The 23810-nt window shown below is 49.8% G+C and overlaps 1 protein-coding gene across 3 annotated transcripts; it reads left to right on the top strand.

The window, feature by feature from the left end:
- The first annotated feature begins 869 nt into the window (after positions 1-869).
- Positions 870-23229, top strand: ODAD1 (outer dynein arm docking complex subunit 1). Of its 3 annotated transcripts, none has more exons than XM_060173595.1 (15): positions 870-1270; positions 1536-1620; positions 2461-2557; positions 2819-3008; positions 4720-4842; positions 5895-6008; positions 14299-14366; positions 15413-15600; positions 16952-17086; positions 18625-18707; positions 18795-18963; positions 21693-21856; positions 21954-22057; positions 22406-22484; positions 22580-23229. In XM_060173595.1, the coding sequence occupies exons 2-15, from the start codon at positions 1557-1559 to the stop codon at positions 23135-23137; spliced, it is 2136 nt and encodes a 711-aa protein (XP_060029578.1). In that variant the 5' UTR covers positions 870-1270; positions 1536-1556; the 3' UTR covers positions 23138-23229. The 3 variants fall into 3 exon arrangements, with proteins under 3 accessions (XP_060029578.1, XP_060029562.1, XP_060029570.1); XM_060173579.1 differs by having other exon boundaries at positions 2458-2557; XM_060173587.1 differs by lacking the exon at positions 870-1270 and having other exon boundaries at positions 1300-1620; positions 2458-2557.
- Positions 23230-23810: the final 581 nt, after the last annotated feature.

Genomic DNA, 23810 nt, shown 5'->3' with positions numbered 1-23810 from the left:
CCAGAGGCCTCCTGAGGAGCCCACGCCCCACAACTGCAACCAGCGGTTCCCGGCCGCCCTGGATTCTTCCCGCCGTGGTCCCCGCAGTCCCGGAGGCCCCGCCCCTCTCACACAAGCCACGCCCACACCCAAGCCCAGCTCCTTCTTCTTCTAGCATTTGCCCTTCCGTAGCCAGTCAACAGCTTCAGGTTGAGCCTGATGTAAACTTTCGAGACCTCCTTTGAATCTGGAGAGGTGGCAGTCGTTGACTATGTGGGTCATAGTCTGTCTGTAGCCGCAGGGGCAGTTCGGGTCGTCTCTGGCTCCCCAGCGATGGAACATAGCGGCGCACTGGCCATGGCCTGTTGGATAGCGATTGAGGAGGACCCAATCATAACGTGCTAGGTCAAAGCCGGGTTGACGCTTGCAGGGGTCTGTGATGAGGTGTTTGTTCTTTACCTCAGCTGACTGCCAACTCTGTTTCCAAGAGTCTGGAACAGAGAAGTTCAGTGTAGGCGTAGGAGACCAGATTGGGTGACGAGATGTCAAGCGTTGAACAGGGTGGGCGAAGATATCCGCGTATATTGGCAGGTCCGGTCGAGCGTAGACATGGGAAATGAACTTAGATGATGCCGCATCCCGAGGAATATCTGGCGGGGCGATGTTGCTAAGAACTGGCAGCCATGGAACCGGGGTGGAACGGATGGTTCCAGAAATTATCCTCATGGAGGAATATAATTTGGAATCGACCAAGTGGACATGGGGCTACGGAACCATACTGGGGCACAGTATTCTGCAGTGGAATAGCATAATGCCAGAGAGGATGATCGTAGTGTGTTCGGGTCCTTATGCACACGAAGTCCCGCCCCTTGCGTCTTCTGAAGCCATGCCTCTCCTGGGATCTGAAGCCTCTGTCCTTTTAAGAACTGCTCAGGCGCCCCCGGGCCCTCTTAGTCCCGCCCCTAACACATCTTAAACCACGCCCCCTGGACATCACCTGCCCCACCACTTAAACCACGCCCCTTCAGCCTCTCCTATCCCCGCCCACTAACACACGCCCCGCCCACTCATGCCGCAGACACGCCCTGCTGGCCAGGTGCGCCCAGCCCCAGGTTCCAGCTGTTCTGCTGGCGGCTCCACCTCCGCTGCCAGCCTTCCCACCAACCTCCCTGCGGCCTCTGTCCCGCCTCGCCGACCACAGTCCTCCAGCCTCATTGGCCCCTTATCTCCCCAGTAACCAGACCACAACAGTGAGCTGAGAGCATCGAGGACAGGGCAGGGACGCGGGCAGGTAGGGACAGGGTTCTGTCCTTCCACTCCTCAGCCTCCTCGGGAGATAGTGAGAGCCTGCGGGGAGGGGCTGCATACGCCGCGCTCCAGGATTAGAGTCCATGTGCATGGAGGGTGGAGTTGAGAGGGTGGCCTCCCATCCCCGGAAGGACTGAGACTCAGGGAGGCCGTAGCTGGTGCCCAGTGCCTTGCTCTTATTAACTCCCACCCCCTCCTGGGACTTCTCCCCTGCTTACTGTCTGAGGGCTCCCCTGCCTCCCCTACAGCAGCCCCCCTCTTTGGCCAAGATGCCTTTGGGACACTCTTCTGTGAGCTCCGAGGATGGAAGTGAAGGCTTCCTGGATGGCATGGGTAATCCATGTGTTTTTTCTTGACTTCACCCCTCACCTGCCTCTGTTTCACTAGGTTCCAGGGGTCCTGGGGACAGTGAGCCCCTGTAGGAGAGCCTCTTGAGTGTGTATGTGTATGTTGGAGACACATAGGTGTGCAATGGTGCAGGAGGGAGGCAAGCTTGGGGAGAGGGGTGGTCAGGGAGACTGCCTGTAGGAGGAGGTACTTGAGGGGGGCACAATTCCTGCCTGGAGTTTCTGAGAGGAGATCAGCCTTTGGGAGAGGAACCCGCCGTGACTGAAATGGGTTTCTCCAACTCAGTCCTGGTGACACTGGGAGGGGATGCTTGGTTGAGGACAGACACCTGTCCTCTGTATTACAGGGCACTTAGCAGTGTCTTGGGCCACCTCTACCCACCAAGTGCCAATAGCACTACCTACTCAAGCGTCCCTCAGTTGTGACAATCAGAAATGTCTACAGACTTGGCCACATGTCTTTGGGAACAGAGTGACCCTGGGAATGGGCACCACTGAGTGGGACTCAAGATGGGAAGAGGGGTAGGGTTGCGTGAGACCTTAACACCAGGCTGGGAAGCTGGGATGCCAGGGGAGACCCTGAGTAGAGCAGGACAAGGTCCCCTTGGGCCACAGAGGTGTGGGCCAGGCAGGAAATGTGAAGCCTGGCTCTAGGGGACCAAAGGCTTCTTTCTAGTCACCGGTGAGGGAGGGGTTCGAGGGACTTGGTCTGAAGTTCCGTGGCTGTAGGTGAAGCTCCCAGAGGAGAAAGCACAGTCCCCAGGGCTGTGGGGACAGTGGCTGGGGCCTAGGTTCCTGTGGACACCCTTGCGTGTCCCATCAGTAGACTGGGAGCTGAGCCACCTGCTGCGAAAATGCAAAGTCATGGAAGGCGAGCGGCGGGCCTACAGCAAGGAGGTGCACCAGCGCATCAACAAGCAGCTGTGAGCCCGTGGGGGGTGGTGATGGTGGCTGGGGGGGGTCACGCTCCTGGGGCCTGGAGCTTGGGGGCGGGGCTGGCGGGTGGCTGCCAAAGTGGCTGGGTGGTCAGATTCATAGGTCGCATAACTGAGGGGCAGATTCAGGGTCTGCGGCTGGGGAGGGGGCTGCGAAAGAGTCTGAGGGCTGAGGTCCGGGTGTGGGGGCCAGCCGGCCCGAGCCCTTGGTGAGGCGCGGGCCTCCCCGCTCGCTCGTTCCCCGGACAGGGAGGAGATCCAACGCCTGCAGGACCTGCGGGACCAACTGCAGGTGCAGATCAACATCGCCCAGGGCCAGGTCAAGCGGCTGAAGGACCACCAGCGGCTGAAGAACATGGGGCAGCTGCTGCAGTGCCGGACCCAGGTGCAGGCCGAGGTGGATGAGCTGCAGGAGCAGGCCAAGGCGCTGGACAAGGAGGTGGGTGCCCAGGCTGCGGCAGCCGGGGTGTGTGTGTGTGTGTGAGTGTGTGTGTGTGTGAGTGTGTGTGTGTGTGTGAGTGTGAGTGTGTGAGTGTGTGTGTGTGTGTGTGTGTGTGTGTGTGTAAGTGTGTGTGTTTGTGTGTGTGTGAAATGGAAAGTGGGGAGGGACTGCGACACAGGTTCCAGCCGGGGTGTGTGTGTGTGTGTGTGTGTGAGTGTGAGTGTGTGTGTGTGTGTGTGAGTGTGTGTGAGTGTGAGTGTGTGTGTGAGTGTGTGTGTGTGTGTGTGTGTGTGTGTGTGTGAAATGGAAAGTGGGGAGGGACTGCAACACAGGTTCCAGCCGGGGTGTGTGTGTGTGTGTGAGTGTGTGTGTGTGAGTGTGTGTGTGTGAGTGTGTGAGTGTGTGTGTGAGTGTGTGTGTGTGTGTGTGAGTGTGTGTGAGTGTGAGTGTGAGTGTGTGTGTGAGTGTGTGTGTGTGTGTGTGTGTGAAATGGAAAGTGGGGAGGGACTGCAACACAGGTTCCAGCCGGGGTGTGTGTGTGTGTGTGAGTGTGTGTGTGAGTGTGTGTGTGTGAGTGTGTGTGTGTGAGTGTGTGAGTGTGTGTGTGTGAGTGTGTGTGTCTATTCATCAACTTAAAAAAAATTATATTTATTTATTTTCCCTTTTGTTGCCCTTGTTGTTGTAATTATTATTGTTGTTGTTATTGATGTCATCATTGTTGGATAGGACAGAGAGAAATGGAGAGAGGAGGGGAAAGCAGAGGGGGAGAGAAAGACACCTGCAGACCTGCTTCACCGCCTGTGAAGCGACTCTCCTGCAGGTGGGGAGCCGGGGGCTAGAACCCGGGATCCTTATGCCAGTCCTTGTGCTTTGTACCATGTGCACTTAACCTATTCATCAACTTATAGAATTCATTTCATAGAGTTGTTGTGCACACTTTTTTCCCCCTTTTTGCCACTAGAAGTTTCTGATCCCAGACCAGTTATTCCCTTCCTTCCTTCTTTCCTTCCTTCCTTCCTATCTTGATAGAGAAGGGAGGGAGAGGAGGTTGGGCTGTTGTGCACTGGGTTAAGTGCTAGAGGCGATAGAGACATAGAGTGAAAGAGACCCTAACACCAAAACTTCCTCCAATGTCCTGGGGGCTGGAACCTGTGTTGCAGCCCCTCCCCACTTTCCATTTCACACACACACTCACACTCACTCACACACTCACACACACACACACTCACACACACACACACACACACACTCACACACACACTCACACACACACACTCATACATACACTCTCACACACACTCACACACACTCACACACACACACACACACACTCACACACACACACACACTCACACACACACACACACATATATATATATATATATGTAAAAGAAAAGTCACTAAGTAGGGCAAGTGAAAGTAAAGAAACAAATACATCTTTTTTATTTCCCAGTGCTCCAATTTCACTGCTTCTGGGCTGATTGCTTATTCAGCTAGAGAGACAGAAGTCAGGAAAGACTCCACAACACTGGAGCCTCAGTTCCACACGTCTCCCAGGGTCAGGGGTCAGGGGTCTGAGCCTGGGCCTCACACACGGGGAGGCACAGGGCCTGTCTGGCCAGTTTTCTCTCCTGCCTCTCACCTCCCTGGCTGCCTCAGTTTCTCCTGCACTCAGCCAGTCCACAGGTGCCATCCTCTCTGCCTGCAGATACAGAACTGGGAGGCCCAGATTGCTGCCCAGAGTAAAAACGGCAGTGCCCCAAGCATCATCCAGAGCCAGAAATGCAAGATCAAGAGGAGGATCAAGGTCCTAGAGGACCAGCTGGACAGGGTAAGGGGCACCCTCTGGGGCTCTCTCCCTCCCCCTATACCTCACCCTAGGGTCTGTGGGTGGCCCAGGTACAGGGCCACGTCCAGGGAGCCATGGAACAGATTTCTGCCAGTGGACCACCTGGAAATGTACTCAGGGACAGAGGTGTATGAGACCAGGCCCTGGGCCTCTGGAGGGTCCCAAGGGAAAGACAGATGACTGGTTTCCTTCCTTCCTTCCTCGCCCCCCACCATAGCACTGCTCAGCTCTGGCTGATAGTGGTCCAGGGGACTGAATGTGGGACCTTGGAGTCTCAGGCAGGAGAGTCTCTGTATAGTCATTATTTCTCCCACCTCCATTCATTTATTTATCTATCTATTTATTGTTATTATTATTATTTTAATTGCCACCTGTGTTATCACTGAGGCTTGATGCTGACCCTATGAAACCACCATTCCCGGTGGCCATCTTTTCTTTATTTTATTTTTATTATCTTTATTTATTGGATATAGACAGCCAGAAATTGAGAGGGATGGAGAGACAGAGAGGGAGAGAAACAGAAGGACATCTGAAACCCGGCTTTACTACTCGGGAAGCTTTGCCCCTGTACATGGGGGCCGGGGATCAAACCTGAATCCTTGAGCACTGCACCATGTATGCTCAACCAGGTGTGCCACCGCCCACCCAGCCCCCCCCTTTTTAAATTTTTCTACATTATTTGATGGGACAGAGAGAAATTGAGAAGAGAGGGTGAGATAGAGAAGGAGAGAGAAAAAGGGACAGCTGCAGCACTGCTTCACCACTTGTGATGCTCCCCCACGTAGGGAGTGAGGCCTGAACCCAGGTCTTTGAGCAGTGTAATGTGTGCATTCAACGGGGAGCGCTTATCTGGCTCTGCCCTGCCTGGTTACTTGAAGGGAGGAGGGCGTGGATGATGCCCTCAGGCTTCTCCAAAAGGGGGACAATGGGGGCCCATCTCTCGGGGGTCTCCATCTTTGCCAAGAGGGCTGGGCATGGAGGAGGGAGGTGACAGTCACTGGAATGTCGGCTCTTACGTCCCTGCACGCCCCCAGATGACCTGCCACTTTGACATGCAGCTGGTGCGGAACGCCAGCCTGCGGGAAGAGCTGGACCTGCTGCGGGTGGAGCGGAACCGCTATCTGAACGTGGACCACAAGCTGCAGAAGGTGGGCGAGGCGAGGGAGGGAGCTGGTACCCCACCCCAACTGCAGACTGCTCCCCCCCCCCAGGGCTCCACTATGGGCCTCTGACACTGACCGACCGTGCCCATACGCTTGTTTTATTTATGTCTTTTGTTTTACTTACTAATTTATTATTTATTAATTTATTGGACAGAGACAGAGAGAAACTGAGAGGGGGAGGAGATAGGGAAGGAGAGAGAGAGACACCTGCAGCTCTCTTCAACACTCATGACGCTTTCCTCCTGCAGATGGGGACTGCGGGCTTATACCTGGGTCCTTGCACATTATAGTATGTTTTAAAGATTAATTTTATTACACATGAGGCAGAGGGAGAAAGAGAAACTAGAGTTCCAGAGGAAGCTAATGTATGTATATGTATTCTGAAATTAAAAGAGAGGCCGAGGGACTCGGGAGATAGCAGCATGGTTTTGCAAAGGATTCTCATGCCTGAGGCTCTGAGGTCCCAGGTTCAATCCCCAGTATCACCATAAGCCAGAGCTGAGCAGTGCTCTAGTAAATAAATAAATATTTGGGCCAGGGTAGATAGTATAATGGCTATGCAAAGAGACTCTCATGCTTGAAACTCCAAAGTACCAGTTTCAATCCCCCACACCACCATTAGTCAGAGTTGAGCGATGCTGTGGTAAAAAAAAAAATAATAAGGGAGCTGGGCAGTGGCACACCTGGTTAAGCGCACATAGTGTGAAGCACAAGGACCCAAGCAAGGATCGGGTTCCAGCCCCTGATTCCCCACCTGCAGGGGGGAAGCTTCACAAGTGGTGAAGCAGGTCTGCAGGTGTCTTTCTCTCTCCCTTTCTTTTTTTTTTTTTTTTTTTATTTAAGAAAGGATTAATAAACAAAACCATAGGGTAGGAGGGGTACAACTCCACACAATTCCCACCGCCCAATCTCCATATCCCACCCCCTCCCCCGATAGCTTTCCCATTCTCTATCCCTCTGGGAGCATGGACCCAGGGTCATTGTGGGTTGCAGAAGGTAGAAGGTCTGGCTTCTGTAATTGCTTCCCCGCTGAACATGGGCGTTGACTGGTCGGTCCATACTCCCAGTCTGCCTCTCTCTTTCCCTAGTAGGGTGGGTCTCTGGGGAAGCTGAGCTCCAGGAAATATTGGTGGGGTCTTCAATCCAGGGAAGTCTGGCCGGCATCCTGATGACACCTGGAACCTGGTGATGCAAACTCTAGTGTACTTCTGCTTTCTTACTTTGGTGCCATACTCCAAACTCAGTCAATTTCTGCTTTGCGTTTCTACTTCTTTTTTTTTTTTTTACATGCATAACATTCCCCAGATTCCCATTTAACAATACAACCCCCACTATTTCATTCATCATTTTTCATGGACCTGTATTCTCCCCACCCACCCACCCACCCCAGAGTCTTTTACTTTGGTGTAATACTCCAATTCCATTTCAGGTTCGACTTGTGATTTCTTTTCTAATCTTGTTTTTCAACTTCGGCCTGAGAGTGAGATCATCCCGTATTCATCCTTCTGTTTCTGACTTATTTCACTCAACATGATTTTTTCAAGGTCCATCTAAGATTGGCTGAAAACGGTGAAGTCACCATTTTTTACAGCTGAGTAGTATTCCATTGTGTATATATACCACACTTGCTCAGCCACTCATCTGTTGTTCAACACCTGGGTTGCTTCCAGGTTTTGGCTATTACAAATTGTGCTGCCAAGAACATATGTGTACACAGATCTTTTTGGATGGATGTGTTGGGTTCCTTAGGATATATCCCCAGGAGGGGAATTGCAGGGTCATAGGGTAGGTCCATTTGTAGCCTTCTGAGAGTTCTCCAGACTGTTCTCCACAGAGGTTGGACCAATTGACATTCCCACCAGCAGTGCAGGAGGGTTCCTTTGACCCCACACCCTCTCCAGCATTTGCTGCTGTTACCTTTTCTGATGTGTGACATTCTCACAGGAGTGAAGTGATATCTCATTGTTGTCTTGATTTGCATTTCTCTGACAATCAGAGACTTGGAGCATTTTTTCATGTGTTTCTCAGCCTTTTGGATCTCTTCTGTGGTGAATATTCTGTCCAAGTCCTCCCCCCATTTTTGGATGGGGTTATTTGTTGTCTTGTTGTTGAGTCTGGCAAGCTCTTTATATATGTTGGTTATTAAACTCTTATCTGATGTATGGCATGTAAAGATCTTCTCCCATTCTGTGAGGGGTCTCTTGGTTTGGGTAGTGGTTTCTTTTGCTGTGAAGAAGCTTTTTAATTTGATGTAGTCCCATAGGTTTATACTTGCCTTAGTCTTCCTTGTAATTGGATTCATTTCATTGAAAATGTCTTTAAAATTTATGCGGAAAAAAGTTCTGCCAATATTTTCCTCTAAGTATCTGATAGTTTCTGGTCTAACATCCAAGTCCTTGATCTACTTGGAATTTACTTTTGTATTTGGTGAAATACAGTGATTCAGCTTCATTCTTCTGCATGTTTCAACCCATTGTTTCCAACACCATTTGTTGAAGAGACTCTGCTTCCCCCATATAATAGTCTGGGCCCCTTTGTCAAAGATTAGATGTCCATACGTGTGGGGTCTCATTTCTGGGTTCTCAATTCTATTCCACTGGTCAGTGTGTCTGTTCATGTTCCAGTACCAAGCAGTTTTGATGACAATGGCCCTATAATACAGTTTGAGATCTGGCAGTGTGATGCCTCCGGTTCTGTTCTTTTTTCTCAAGATTGTTTTGGCAATTCTAGGTCTTTTCTGGTTCCAGATAAACATTTGTAGCATTTTTTCTATTCTCCTAAAGAATGTGCTTGGGATCTTGATGGGGATAGCATTAAATTTGTAGATGGCTCTGGGTAATATATTCATTTTGATGATGTTAATTCTTCCAACCCATGAACATGGAATATCTTTCCACTTCTTTGTGTCTTTTTCAATTTCTTTGAGTAGTGACTCATAATTTTCAGTATACAAGTCTTTCACTTCTTTGGTTAGGTTTATTCCTAGATATTTTATTGTTTTTGTTGCTATAGAAAAAGGAACTGATTTCTGGATTTCAATTTCTTCTAACTTAGTGTTTGCATAGAGGAATGCCACTGACTTTTGAATGTTAATTTTATAGCCTGACACCTTACTGTATTTCCTGATGATTTCCAAAAGCTTCTTGCTGGATTCCTTAGGTTTTTCCATGTATACTATCATGTCATCTGCAAATAAGGAGAGTTTGACTTCTTCTCTTCCAATCTGTATGCCTTTAATTCCTTGCTCCTGCCTGATTGCTATGGCAAGAACTTCCAACACTATGTTGAATAGTAATGGTGATAGTGGGCAGCCCTGTCTAGTACCTGATCTGAGGGGAAATGCTTCCAGTTTTTCACCATTGAGTATGATGTTGGCTGTAGGTTTGCTATATATAGACTCCACTATCTTCAGGAATTTTCCATCTATTCCTATTTTTTGTAGTGTTTTGATCATAAAGGGATGTTGTATTTTGTCAAAGGCTTTCTCTGCATCTATTGATATGACCATGTGGTTTTTGGTCTTGCTTTTGTTGATGTGGTGGATCACATTGATTGATTTACGTATATTAAACCAACCTTGCATGCCTGGGATAAACCCCACTTGGTCATGATGAACAATTTTTTTGATATACTGCTGTATCCGGTTGGCTAGAATTTTGTTCAATATTTTCGCATCTATGTTCATCAGAGATATTGGTCTGTAGTTTTCTCTTTTGGTTGTGTCCCTGTCTGCTTTTGGTATCAGGGTGATGTTGGCTTCATAGAAGCTGGCAGGGAGTATTCCAGTGTCTTCAATCTTCTGGAAGACTTTTAAAAGTAGAGGTATTAGTTCTTCTTTGAAAGTTTTGTAGAATTCATTTGTAAAACCATCTGGTCCAGGACTTTTATTTTTGGGAAGATTTTTGATAACTGTTTCAATTTCATTAGCTGTGATGGGCCTGTTCATGTTATCTGCTTCCTCTTTACTTAGTTTTGGAAGTTGGTAGGTATCTAGGAAATCATTCATTTCTTCCAGGTTCTCTAGCTTGGTGGCATATAGTTGTTCATAGAAGCCTCGCATGATATGTTGAATTTCTGCAGTGTCTGTTGTGATTTCTCCTCTTTCATTTACTATCCGATTTATTTGGGTCTTCTCCCTTTTTTGTTTTGTGAGTCTGGCTAAAGGTTTGTCGATTTTGTTTACTCTTTCGAAGAACCAACATTTACTTTCATTGATCTTTTGTATGGTTTTCCTATTCTCAATGTTATTTATTTCTGCCCTAACTTTAGTAATTTCTGTCCTTCTGGTTGCTTTAGGATTCCTTTGTTGTTCTTCTTCTAGGTCTTTGAGATGTGCAATCAGGCTGTTTATTTGTGCCTTTTCTTGTTTCCTAATGTGTGCTTGTATAGCTATGAACTTCCCTCTTAGGACTGCTTTAGCTGTGTCCCAAATATTTTGATAGCTTGTGTCTTCATTTTCATTGAACTCTCGAAACATTTTGATTTCTTCCTTGATTTCCTCTTTGATCCAGAAGTTGTTAAGAAGTGTACTGTTGAGCTTCCACATTTTGGCACTGTTACTAATCTTTTGTTGATTGTTAAGTGTTAGTTTCATTCCACTGTGGTCTGAGAAGATGCTTGGGATGATTTCAGTGCTCTTGAATAGGCTGATGCTGTCTTTGTGGCCTAACATATGGTCTATCCTTGAGAATGATCCATGTGGATTTGAGTAAAATGTGTATTCCAGTTTCTTGGGATGAATGACTCTGAAAATGTCCAATAGTTCTAGTTTATCTATCTCTTCATTTAGCTCCCTTATGTCTTTACTGATTTTCTTCCTGGATGATCTGTCAAGTTGAGATAGTGGGGTGTTGAAGTCCCCTACTATGATTGTGTTACTGTTAATATATTGCTGTAGCTCTTTCAGTAGAAGTTTGATGTATTTAGATGGCTTCTCATTGGGTGCATAGATATTAATAATTGTTAAGTCCTCTTGATTGACTGATCCTCTGAGCATTAAGTAGTGTCCATTCCTATCTTTTTTAATCTTATCTATTTTAAAGTCTATCATGTCAGATATGAGAATAGCTGTTCCTGCCCTTTTTTGTGGGCCATTGGCTTGAATGATAGTTTTCCATCCTTTCACTTTAAGTCTGTGTTTGTCTTGTTGAGTTAGGTGAGTTTCCTGTAGACAACATATTGTTGGGTTGTGTTTTCTGATCCATCTTCCTACTCTGTGTCTTTTAATAGGTGAATTCAGGCCATTGACATTTATTGATATCAAAGATTGAAGATTTTTTTTTTTTTTTCCCCCTCCAGGGTTATTGCTGGGCTCGGTGCCTGCACCATGAATCCACCGCTCCTGGAGGCAATTTTCCCCCCCTTTTTTGTTGCCCTAGTTGTTGCAGCCTCGTTGCGGTTATTATTGCCATTGTTGACGTTGCTTTTGTTGTTGGATAGGACAGAGAGAAATGGAGAGAGGAGGGGAAGACAGAGAGAGAGGGGAGAGAAAGATAGACACCTGCAGACCTGCTTCACCGCCTGTGAAGCGACTCCCCTGCAGGTGGGGAGCCAGGGGCTCGAACAGGGATCCTTCCGCCGGTCCCTGCACTTTGCACCACGTGCGCTTAACCCACTGCGCCACCGCCCGACTCCCAAAGATTGAAGATATTTTAACGCCATTCTTGTAGAGTTTTAGAGTGTTTTGATATATGTCCTATTTGTGGTGGTCTGGTTGTTTATAGGAGACCTTTCAGAACTTCTTTCAGGGCAGGCTTGGTGATGGTTGCTTCCTTCAACTGTTGCTTGTCTGAGAAGGTTTTGATGCTTCCATCTAGTCTGAATGACAGTCTAGCAGGATATAGTATTCTTGGCTGAAAGCCTTTCTCATTGAGCACTCGATAGATATCTTGCCATTCTCTTCTGGTCTGTAGTGTTTGTATGGAGAAGTCTGCTGCTAATCTTATGGGTTTTCCTTTGTAGGTGACTCTTTGTTTTTCTCTTGCAGCCTTGAGGATCCTTTCTTTATCCTTATTCCTTTCCAATCTAAGTATGACATGTCTTGGTTTCTTTAGATCTGGGTTAATTCTGTTTGGGACCCTCTGGGCTTCTTGAATCTTTATGTCTTTGGTGTTGTCTAGACTAGAGAAATTTTCAGCTATTATGGCCTGGAGAACGCTTTCTTCCTCCCCTTCTCTTTCTTCCTCTGGTAAGCCAATAATGCGTATATTGTTTCTTTTGAAGTCATCCCATAGGACTCTGTTGTTGTTTTCAGCATCTCTTAATCTCTTTTTGAGATCTCTTACTTCTTTTTTAGTTGTCTCTAATTCATCCTCAATCTTGCTAATTCTGTCTTCAGCCTCATAGATTCTATTCTCTCTGCTCTCTACTTCTTTCTGGAGTTCATCTATTTTGTTGCCCTGCTCTGATACTGTTTTAGCTTGTTCAGCTAGTTGCCTTCTTAGCTCAGCGATTTCAGCTTTCAGCTCTCTAATAACCATGAGATAATTAGAATTTTCTTCCATATTCTCATTTGTTGTTCCTGCATTTCTGATTACAATTTTTTCAAATTCTTTACTCACTCCTGTTATTATTTCCTAGCTAATGTTTGGATGTTGAACTCGTTGTTTTGTGCTTCACCCTCTGGAGGACTTTTAGCTGGACTCTTGTCCTGGTTCGAGTCTCCAATATTTTTTCTTGTTGTTTTAACCATTTTAAATAAGTTAACAGTTTTTTCAATCCCTGAGTTGGAGTTCAGTGGTGTAAAAGCCTTTTTTTTTTTTCCCCCTGTAGGCTATGGGAGCCTGAGGGCTTTTAAACTATCAATAGGCTTCTTAGCTTAATCACTGACTCCTGACCAAGAGATAAAGCAGGGTGTGGCAGAGATAATCCAGTGGTTATGCCAAGAGACTTTCACAGCCCCTCAGCTATGCCACCGAGGTATAGGTCTTCTGAGTTTCCCGGTTAGATCTCTGTCCCCTGGTGTCCCTCCCTGTTGCTGCTCCAGATTCTGAGGGTAGTAGCAATGGAGACTCAGAGTTGCACTTGGTGAGTCTCTGGGGAGTCCTTTCCTCCCTTCAGCTGTCCCCTTGTTGGTGGAGCAGACTGGAGGTGGTGTCTCCACTGACAAACTGTCGAACTGTTAGCAGTCACTTAATCTCTCCTTAGGCCCCTCTCTCCTCTCTGTCACCAGCCATGCGTGTTTGTACTCACGGGTGATTTACTGGGTTTCTGTGGTCATTCTAGTCCTGTCTTGTTTCGGTCCGGGTGGTCTCCTTTGGTATTCCTAGTTGATCCGGGATAGGAGAGGAGAGGAGAGAAAGCGATCTGCTGCTCGTAGCTCCACCTCCGGAAGTCGAATCCCCTCTCTCTCCCTTTCTGTCTCCTTATCTTCTCTCAAATTCTTTCTATCCTATCCAATAAAAAAAGGAAAAAAAAAAAAGTGGCCAGGAGCAGTGGATTTGTAGTGCTGGCACCAAGCTCCAGCCATAACCTTGGAAGCAAAATAATAATAATAATATTTTAAAAATAATAGTAAGTAGGGAGTCGGGCGGTAGCGCAGAGGGTTAAGTGCAGGTGGCACAAAGCACAAGGACCAGTGTAAGGATCCTAGTTCGAGCCCCGGCTCCCCACCTGCAGGGGAGTCGCTTCACAGGCGGTGAAGCAGGTCTGCAGGTGTCTGTCTTTCTCACCCCCTCTCTGTCTTCCCTTCCTCTCTCCATTTCTCTCTGTCCTATCCAACAACGACATCAATAACAACAACAATAAAAAGAAACAAGGGCAACAAAAGGGAATAAATAAATATTTTTTAAAATAAATAATAAATTATAGTAAGTAAATAAATAAATAGCCATTTGGAGCAGCGGAATCCTGCCGGAGTGAAGTCCCAGAAATAACACTGGTGACAATAGATACGTAAGTAAATACATAAATAAATTACAGGACTTGGTTGGTGTTGCACCTAGTAGAGCACACACATTACTATGAGTGAAGACCTAGTCCAACCCCTTGATCCCCACTTGCAGGGGCAAAGCTCCATGAGCAGTGGAGTAGTGCTGTGGGTCTCTCTCCCTTTCTGTTTCTTTCTGTCTCTATTAGAATAAAAGAAAGAAAAAGAAATAAGAATTTGGTGAGTGGTGGAGTCATCATGCAGTAACCCTGGTGGCATTGAAAGAAAGCGAGAGAGACATGCAGTGCAGGGGCTTGAACTCCAAACCTTCTTTGCAAGTCAGGTGCTCTGGCTGCTTCACCATCTCTGGGGCTGCAGGGAGACCGTCTCTATCGGGTTCTCTTGCAGGAAATGAGTCTCCTGCGGCACACAGTCAGCACCCTCATGGGGTCCTCCACCTCCGCCTACTCGGTCAGGTAGGGCCTGTGGCTGGGGGTGGCGTGGGTGGCCTCCGGGTGATGGGGTGATTCCCAGCTCCCTCAGACACAGACCATAAAAACCTGCTTCCCTGCCCGCTGTGTCCCTCCACCCCTCCTCCTCCTCTTCCTCCTTTTTTAAAATTATAGTGAGGCTTTTGAGATGGCCAAATTCCCCATATCCTGACAGGGTGTATGCGCCAGTGCTGGCTGTGTGTCCTGTGCACTGGGAGGCTCAGCTGCACAGCTCACACCCCCTTCCCAATCTCCAGCTCATGACCCTGTTCCTAGGCTGCCTACCTCCCTCCCCTCTGGGCCTCTGTTCACCTGTCCTCTGCCTGAGGGTCATACAGTGATGCTCAGCCTGGCCCCCATCCCAGAGACTGCTGGCTGATTCCTCCCATAGGGAACCCCAAGCCAGTCCTTTCTGTGGGGGGTACTGTGGACCTGGGGACCCCATACCAAACCTTTCATGGGGTCTCCAGACCAGCTCCCTGTCATGAGGGGTACCCCAGGACAGCCCCTCCCATCAGGGGGACTGCAGCTGGTCCCTCTCATGGGCGATCCAGAGCTAGCCCCTCATATAGGACCCCAAGCCTGTCCCTCCCATAAGGGACCCCAGACCAGCCCCCTCTTATTGGCATGAGATCAGGCCCCTCTCATGGGAAGGATCCTCAGGCCAGCCCCTCACAGCAGGGACCCCCAGTCTGGCCTCTCCCATGGGGACCTCCAGGCCAGGTCCCCTCTCATGAGAGGGACCCAAAGCTGACTTCTCCCATGGGGGAATCCTGGGCTAGCCCCTCTCATGGGGGGGACCCCAGGCAGGCTCCTCCCATCAGGAACCCCCAGGCTTGCCTCTCTCTTCAGGGATCCCAGACCAGCCCCCTGTCATCCATGTTCCTAGGTCAAGCCCCTTATGGTGGGTAGCCCCAGGCCAGCTCCTCCCATCAGGGACCACAGGTTGCCACTTCCTATCAGAGTCCCCCAGGCCAGCCCTCCCATGGGGGACCTAGGCTGGTTCCTCCCATCGCTTCCCCTCTCCCCAGGGAGGAGGCCAAGACCAAGATGAGCATGCTGCGGGAACGGGCGGAGAAGGAGGAGGCGCAGAACCAGACAGAGCTGCAGACGCTGCAGCGGCAGATCGCACACATGGACCACCTGCACCGCTTCCTCAAGTTCAAGAACCATGAGCGGCAGACGGACCCCCAAATCCTGGAGAAGCGCCAGAAACGCGGTAAGGCCCACTAACAGCCCCTCCAACCCACCAACCCCTGCCAGGCTGGCAGTGCTGGGGCTGTTTCCCTCTGATTAGTCCTCCCTGGCTCTTGGGGTCAGTTCAGTGTGGTCAGTCCCCATGGCCTGTCCTCCACGGTCAGCGCTCGTGGTCAGCCCTCTGTAACCAGCGCTTCTGGTCAGTCCTCTGCGGATGGCTTTATTATATTTATTTTAAATGTTTTATTAATTTATTCCCTTTTGTTGCCCTTGTTGTTTTATTGTTGTAGTTATTATTGTTGTTATTGATGTGGTTGTTGTTGGATAGGACAGAGAGAAATGGAGAGAGGAGGGGAAGACAGAGAGGGGGAGAGAAAGATAGACACCTGCAGACCTGCTTCACCGCCTGTGAAACGACTCCCCTGCAGGTGGGGACCCGGGGGCTCGAACCGGGATCCTTATACCGGTCCTTGTGCTTTGCGCCACCTGCACTTAACCCACTGCACTGCTGCCCGGCTCCCTATTTTATTTATTTTTAAAAAATATTTATTTATTCCCTTTTGTTGCCTTTGTTTATTGTTGTATTTATTGTTGTTGTTATTGATGTCATCGTTGTTGGGTAGGACAGAGAGAAATGGAGATGAGGAAGACAGAAGGGGAGAGAAAGACAGACGCCTACAGACCTGCTTCACTGCCTATGAAGCGACTCTCCTGCAGGTGGGGAGCCGGGGGCTCGAACCGGGATCCTTATGCCGGTCCTTGCGCTTTGCACCACCTGCGCTTAACCCGCTACACTACCGCCTGACTCCCACTTTTTTTATTTTTTAATTGCCACCGGGGTTATCACCGGGGCTCGGTATCAGCACTACGAATCCACTGCTGCTGGCAGCCATTTTTGTTCTTTAATTTTTAAAAAATTTATTATTTATTAGATGAAGACAGAGACAAATGGAGATGGGGAGACAGAGAGAGAGACACACACGCAGCACTGCTTCACCACTCATGAAGCTTTCCCCCTGCAGGTGGGGACCAGGGGCTTGAACCCAGGTTCTTGTGCATGGTAACATGTGCGCTCAACTGAGTACACAACTGCCCAGCCCACTGTGACTGGCTATTGTGACCAGTCCTCCTTGGCCAGCCGCTGTGGATGGTCCTCGTGGCTAGCTCTTGTGCTGAGCTCTCTGTGACTGGCTATTGTGGCCAGTCCTTTGTGGCTGGCGCTCCATGGCCGGCTCTTAAGGTCAGTCCTCTGCGGCCACCTCCGGTGGTTAGTCTTCATGGCCACTCAAGGCCCGTGTTCCTCTTCAAGAAGACTTCTCTGCCTGGTGGGGTCACCCCAGCGCTGCCACCTCACTGCTCCCTCTTCCCCCCAGCCGAGGAGGTGGCCCAGGGTCTGAGGAAGACCTCCCAGGAGAAGCTGGTGTTGCGCTATGAGGATGCCTTCCACAAGCTGTCCCAGCTGACTGGGGAGAGCAACCCCGACCTGTTGGTGGACAAATACTTGGAGAGTGAGTACCCCAGCCATCCACCAGGGCCCCCTTCTCTGGAGGGACAGGAAACCCTGCCCAGGAAGCCTGCTCTGCTCACTTCTGTCCTGAGATCCCCGTTTCTGTCACCCCTGGCTCTGACTCTGGCCTGCTGGCATCTCCTTTCTGTGTCTGTCCTCATCCTACATTTGTCATCATACTTTTGGAGTTTCTGTGGGTGTCTGCCTCTAGCCACCTTCCCTTGCCCCTCATTCCTGGGCCCCAGCGTTACTATCCCACACCCTCCCTCAACCTCAAGTTGATGTTCTTGTCTGTGACTGTCTGCTTTCCTGGTGTCCTCAATCCTCTTCTCCGCACATCTCCACACATCTGCACCTCCACAGGCACTTCTAATTTGCTCTGCATTTCTCCTCTATGTCCTCCTCCTCTATGTCTCTGAATCTTTGTCGCCATGTGGTTTTTTTTTCTTTTTCTTTTTTCCTTTTTCTTTTTTTTGCCACCAGCTTTATTGCTGGCGCTTGGTGTCTGCACTACAAATCCACTGCTCCTGGCGACCACTTTTTTCTATTTTTTTTTTATTTGACAAGACTGACAGAAGAGGGAGAAAGAGAGGGAGAGAGAAAGATAGACACCTGCAGACCTGCTTCACTGCTTATGAAGTGTTTCCCCCTACAGGTGGAGAGCACCGCCTCAAGCGTGGGTCCTTGTACATGGTGATATGTGTACTTAACCAGGTGCGCCACTGCCTGGCCCCTCCTCTTTTTGTTTTTTAAAGATGTATGTAGTGCATATGTGGGAGAGACTTTCACATGAAACAGAGAATGGGTAAGAAAGTAGAGCAACAACAAAAATATAATTAAAATTGAGAAGGAGAGGAAGAGGAGGCAGAGTGCTGTGCTGGTACTTGCACCACCAGGGACTGAACTGGGAACCTAAGGCATTCAAACCCGATGCTCTCCCAGCTGGGTGATGTCCTCACCATTCTTGCTTTTATTCTTTTTGGCCAGAGCTCTGCTCAGTGGAGCTATTGACAGTGCAGGTGACTGAACTCAGGACCTCTCTCATGCGAGTCCCACACACTCCCATCACACTGTCTCTCTGGCATCTCCTTCTCTCCCCCTTCCATCTCTCTGCCTCTCTGCCCCATGCCCCCCCCCTTTTAATATATTCTTTTTTTATGATGGTGTGGGGGATTGAACCTGGGACTTTGGAGTATCAGGCATGAAAGTTTCTTTGCATAACCATGATGCTATCTACCCCACCCCTAATATATTCTTTTTAAAATTATTTTATTTATTATTGGATAGAGTCAGAGAGTAATTGAGAAGGGAGGGGGGAGAATTGAGAAAGAGGCGGAGAGACACACCTTAAGCCCTACGTCACCACTCGTGAAGCTTTCCCCCTGCAGGTGGGGACCAGGGGCTTGAACCTGCATCCTTGTGCACTGTAATGTGTGCGCTTAACCAGGTGCGCCACCGTCAGGCCCCTGTCCCATGTCCTCTCTATCTGCGTCCTCTGTCCCTGTACCTCTGGGCCCAACCTTGCCCTGCTCTTCACAGTGGAGGAACGCAACTTCGCGGAGTTCAACTTCATCAATGAGCAGAACTCGGACATGGAGCACCTGCAGGAAGAGATCAAAGAGGTGGGTAAGCCCCACCCCATCCTCCAGCTAGGCCAGGGCCCCCCAGTGCGCAGGGCCCAGCAGCTTTCCGGTTCGGTTCGGCTGCAGATTCAGGAGGCCCTGATGAGCGTGCGTGTTGGTGAGGAGACCCAGCACTCACAGCACTCGCAGCAGGAGGCTGAGCTGCAGCAGCGGGTGGACCAGGTGCGCGAGGAGGCCGAGGGCATCGAGTCACTTTTCCAGGACTTCCGGGAGCAGCTGGAGAGGCTCAAGGCAGGTCAGCACAGGCCTCTGCTCATCAGGAGTGAGCAGCTGGAGCCACTTAGGGGCGTTCCATGGATGACTTTGTAAGATAGCTCATCACCCCACCCACCCCACATCCATCCACCCATCCAGTGTCCCATCTTCAACTCAACATTCATCTAGCATCATCCATCCGTCCACCCACCCACCCGTCAACCTAGACATCCATCCATGCATTCATTCATCCACACATCACTTTAAAAATATTTATTTGAAAGATAAAAGGAGAAAGAGAGAGAAAGAACCAGACATCACTCTGGTACATGTGTTGCTGGGGATTGAACTCGGAACCTCATGCTTGAGAATCCAGTGCTTTATCCACTGTGCCATCTACCAGACCACTTCATTGTTTTTGTTTTTTTTTTTAGAGAAAAGAATTATTGATTAATGAGAGAGAGAGGACACCAGAGCATCACTCTGGCACATATGATGCCTTGAATCAAACTTCAGGTGACCTGCTTGCACAAAGTCCAATGCTTAATCTGCGGTGCCACCCTCCCAGGTCACCCATCCATCCATCATCAATTCACCCATATATGTATCCATCCATTTGTTGTTGTTGTTGTTATTATTATTATTATTTTGCCTCCAGTGTTATCACTGGGGCTCAGTGCCTACACTATGAATCCACTGCTTTTGGAGGCCATTTTTTTCCCCATTTTGTTGCCCTTGTTGTTGTATTTATTGTTATTGTTGTCATTGCTGCTGCTGCTGTTGTTGGATAGGACAGAGAGAAATGGAGAGAGGAGGGGAAGACAGAGAGGGGGAAAGAAAGATAGACACCTGCAGACCTGCTTCACCGCCTATGCAGCGACTCCCCTGCAGGTGGGGAGCCGGGGGTTCGAACTGGGATCCGCAGGCTGGCCCTTGTGCTTCTTGCCACATGAGCTTAACCCACTGCGCTACCGCCTGGTTCCCGCCCCCCTTTTACTTTAACCAAAGCACTGCTCAGCGCTGGCTTATGGTGGTACAGGGGATTGAATTTGGGGGCCTCAGAGCCTCAGGTGTTAGTTATTTGCATAATCATTATGCTGTATTTGCAGCCCCAAGCCATCTCTTATCCACCACCTACCTATTTATCCATCCTATAGCCACCATTCAGTTTTCATCTATCAAGTATTCTTCCTTCTACACATATCATCCCATTAACCATCTCTGGTCCCCCACCCACCCTACCCATCATCCATCTGCCTCAGTGCACATCCGTTCCTCTATCCATCATCCATCCATCCATCCATCCATCCATCCCGTATCATTATCTTTATTCTTTCCTCGTCTACCCATATCCTTTGATTCACCTTTTTGCTTTTTCCTGCCACCCTGGTTATTATCTCTGGGGCTCAGTGCCTGCATGACGAGCCCACCATTCCTGGTGGTCATCTTTTCCTTTCTTTTCCTCTCTTTTTCTTATCTTTTTCTTCTTCATTTGATAGGACAGAGAGAAATTGGGGGGGGGGGTAGAGAGACAGACAGACGCCTGCAGATCTGCTTCACAGCTCATGAAGCTTCCCCCTGCAGGTGGGAGCAGGTGTTTGAACCTGAACCTGAGTCCTTGTGCATGGTAATGTGTGCACTTAGGCAGGTGAACCATGATTCAGCACCCGCCCCCCCCCCTTTTTTTTTTTTTTACCAAATCACTGTTCAGTTCTGGCTTATGTTGGTGCAGGGAATTGAACCCAGGACCTCAGAGCCTAAGTATGCAAGTCTCTTCTGCAGAGTCATTATGCTGTCTCCCTCACCCCCATTATTTTGAAATATTAATTAAACTAATTTAATTATTTTGGATAGAGACAGAGGGAAATTGAGAGGGAAGGGGGATGTAGAGAGGGAGAGACATCTGCAGCACTGCTTCACTGCTCTAGAAGCTTCCCCCCTGCAGGTGAGGGCCAGGGGCTTGAACCCACGTCCTTGTATATTGTAACATGGGTGCTCTGCTAGGTTAGTCCTTCCATTCCTCTGATGTGAATGCAAGCGTCACGGCCCTGGGCTTGAACCGCATGTCTTGCTATGTGGTTCTCTCTGTCTCAGCCCCTTTGCAAATGGGATCGCAGTGCCTGCCTTGTAGGGCGTTATGGGAACTAGATGGAAACCTGGTACTGGGGATGCAGTATAATGGTTCTGCAAAAGAGTCTCATGCCTGAGGCTTTGAGGTCCCAGGTTCAATCCACAGCCCACCATAAGCCAGAGATGAGCAGTGCTCTGGTCTCTGTCTCTGTCTTTCTCTCTCTCTCATTCAAATAAAAATAAATCTGAAGGTAAAGAGACAGAAAGGCAGATCTTGAGAGCAAGCAGGAGAGCCACCTTGTGGTCACAGCAGGTGCTCAGTTAGAAAAACTAAAAAGATTTCTTGGATTGGGGACACTGCATAGCAGCTATGCAAAAAAAAAAAAAAAAAAAAAAAAAAACTTTCATTCCTGAAGCACCAAAAAGGTCTCAGGTTCAGTCTTCCCCATCACTATAAGCCAGAGCTGAGCAGTGCCCTGTTAAAAAAAAAAAAAAAATCATATGGGAGAGTGTTTCACATGAGCCAGAGAGGGCATCAGAGATGAAAACAGAAGCCTCAGGTGCATCACCACCTGGCCCCTTCTCCTTCCATCCTTGAGATAGATGACTCCTCCTGGACTACGAGTGAGGGGGCTTGGGAGAAGAAGGTGAGTGCCCAGCGGCCATGGGTCCCCCATTGACCTGTCTCTGGGTCCCCAGACATCCAGAAGCTCTTCACCAAGGCCCAGTGTGATAGCACCACCATCAAGGATCTCCTGGGGGTGAAGTCCTTCATGAGAGACCGGGACATCGGCCTCTTCCTGGGCCTCATTGAGAAGCGGCTGGTGGAGCTTCTCACGGTGCAGGCCTACCTGGAGGCTCAGGTGAGAATCAGAGAAACTGAGCGGCCTGGTGGGGGGGGGGGTAAGGGATGGGACAGGAGGAGGGGCTGGTGGGTCACTGGCTGCCTCTCCCCTGCAGAACTTCACCACCACCAGCTTGACCAATGCAGCCCTCCTGGTGCTGGGCCACAGCCAGGACGAACAGCCCAAGAAGTTGCCCCCGCCACACCTCCCTAACAATCTGTGAGGAGCAAGGCAGAGGGGAAGGGGCAGGTGGCTCCTGGGTGGGGGACGCGGGGCAAGGAGACAGATGAGATGGAGGTGGAGGGCTTATTGAAGGTTTTGGGCATCAGCAGGTGAACACATAAATGACTGATTCATTTTTTTGGGGGGGGAGGAGAGTGTCAGAAAGAGATAAGGGTCTCACGGACTGTCTGGGACTCTGAACCCTGTTCTCCACTCTCCCCATTTGCAAACTCAGACCTGGGGCCAGAGCATGGCTCAGGGTCTTTCCCTGGGCACAGCATCCAAGAACCACGGGTCTTTGGTGGGTTCAGAGCTGGTCTCTTCCTGCCCCCCACCCCCAATTAGGGATGACCCCCCTGGCTTTGAGGGCAAGGATGACTACCCTATGAGCAAGGAGGAGCTGAGGAGCCAAGTGATCAAGTCGGTGAGAATGGGCCTGAGTGTGGGGTGCCGGGGCTCAGCCGCCCTTCAGTGGGCCCTGAAACCCCCTGTCCCCCCCCACCCCCCCCCCCGCCCCAGTTGGAGGCCCGGGAGCAGCAGCTGGCCGAGTTGCGGCGGCGGGACAGCAATACCAGCATCTCGGGTGCCCCTACCATCACGGCAGCCTCCCGCCTCTTGTCCCCCCGGAGCCCCAGTACGGTCCCTGGCTCCATCCTCAGCCACCGGGGCAGGCCATCCAGCGCCAGCCGCGCTCCGGGCTCCAGCGGGGCGGGCCGCGTCACCTTCGCCTCCACCGGGGACCACGAGGGGCCTTCCTCCAGCCGAGGCTCTACCACGGGCCACAGGCTGAGCAGCCAGGCCAGCGCCCTGGGCTCCAGCGGCTACCTGGAATCCAGCCAGGGCCTAGGCGCCGAGGATGGCAGGACCACCGGCTCCGAGTCCAGCGGCGGCCCCGAGTCCAGCAGAGAACAGGTCTCCAGCACTGGCCCGGCCTCCAGCACTGGCGGCGAGTCCACCACCGGTGGGGAGTCCACCATGGCTGCGGAGTCCACTACCGGCGGGGAGTCTACCACCGGCGGTGAATCGACCACCGGTGCGGAGTCCACCACGAGCAAGGACTCCCAGAGCTTCGACTAGCCCAGCCCTGCTCCAGGGCCCCTTCTCACCACCCCTACCCCCCCACCCCAGAAGCCTGTCCCCCTGCTTCACAGTTAAATAAAAAAATAAAATAAAAAGCCCTTGGAGTCTTTTTTTTCCCTTTAATTTCTTATTTTGTTTTGTCTTATTTTTTTGTAAACAAAATAGATATTTATTTATTCCCTTTCGTTGCCCTTGTTGTTTTATTGCTGTAGTTATTGGTGTCGTTGTTGTTGGATAGGACAGAGAGAAATGGAGGGAGAAGGGGAAGACAGAGGGGGAGAGAAAGACAGACACCTACAAACTTGCCACTCCCCTGCAGGTGGGGAGCCAGGTGCTTGAACCGGGAACTTCACACCGGTCCTCGCGCTTTGCACCACGTTTACTTAACCCGCTGCACTACCACCCGACTCCCTGTTTTGTCTTATTTTAATGAGATACAGAGGCTAGAACACTGCCTAACTCTGGCTGATGGTGGTACTGGGAATTGAACCTGGGACCTCAGAGCCTCAGGCACCAGCGGCCTTTGCAGAGCCACTATACGATCTCCCCCACACAAATTTTTATTTCAAATACATTTTCATTCTCTATCTCTGTCTCTGTATTTTTAAAAGAAATTCTTTTAATTTAATTTATTTATTAATGAGAAAAATAGAAGGAGAGAGAAAGAACC

The sequence above is a fragment of the Erinaceus europaeus genome, chromosome 2, assembly GCF_950295315.1.
Source record: "Erinaceus europaeus chromosome 2, mEriEur2.1, whole genome shotgun sequence".
Taxonomy (NCBI): Eukaryota; Metazoa; Chordata; class Mammalia; order Eulipotyphla; family Erinaceidae; genus Erinaceus; species Erinaceus europaeus.
This window is presented reverse-complemented; position numbering and strand designations above follow the sequence as displayed.

Excerpts from the sequence above, each read along its gene's own strand:
- ODAD1 (XM_060173579.1), top strand. The coding sequence starts at position 1,557 with ATGCCTTTGGGACACTCTTCTGTGAGCTCCGAGGATGGAAGTGAAGGC. Across the intron at positions 18,708-18,794 it reads TGCAGGAAGAGATCAAAGAG|ATTCAGGAGGCCCTGATGAG; the intron begins GTGGGTAAGCCC and ends GTTCGGCTGCAG. Across the intron at positions 21,857-21,953 it reads AGGCCTACCTGGAGGCTCAG|AACTTCACCACCACCAGCTT; the intron begins GTGAGAATCAGA and ends TCTCCCCTGCAG.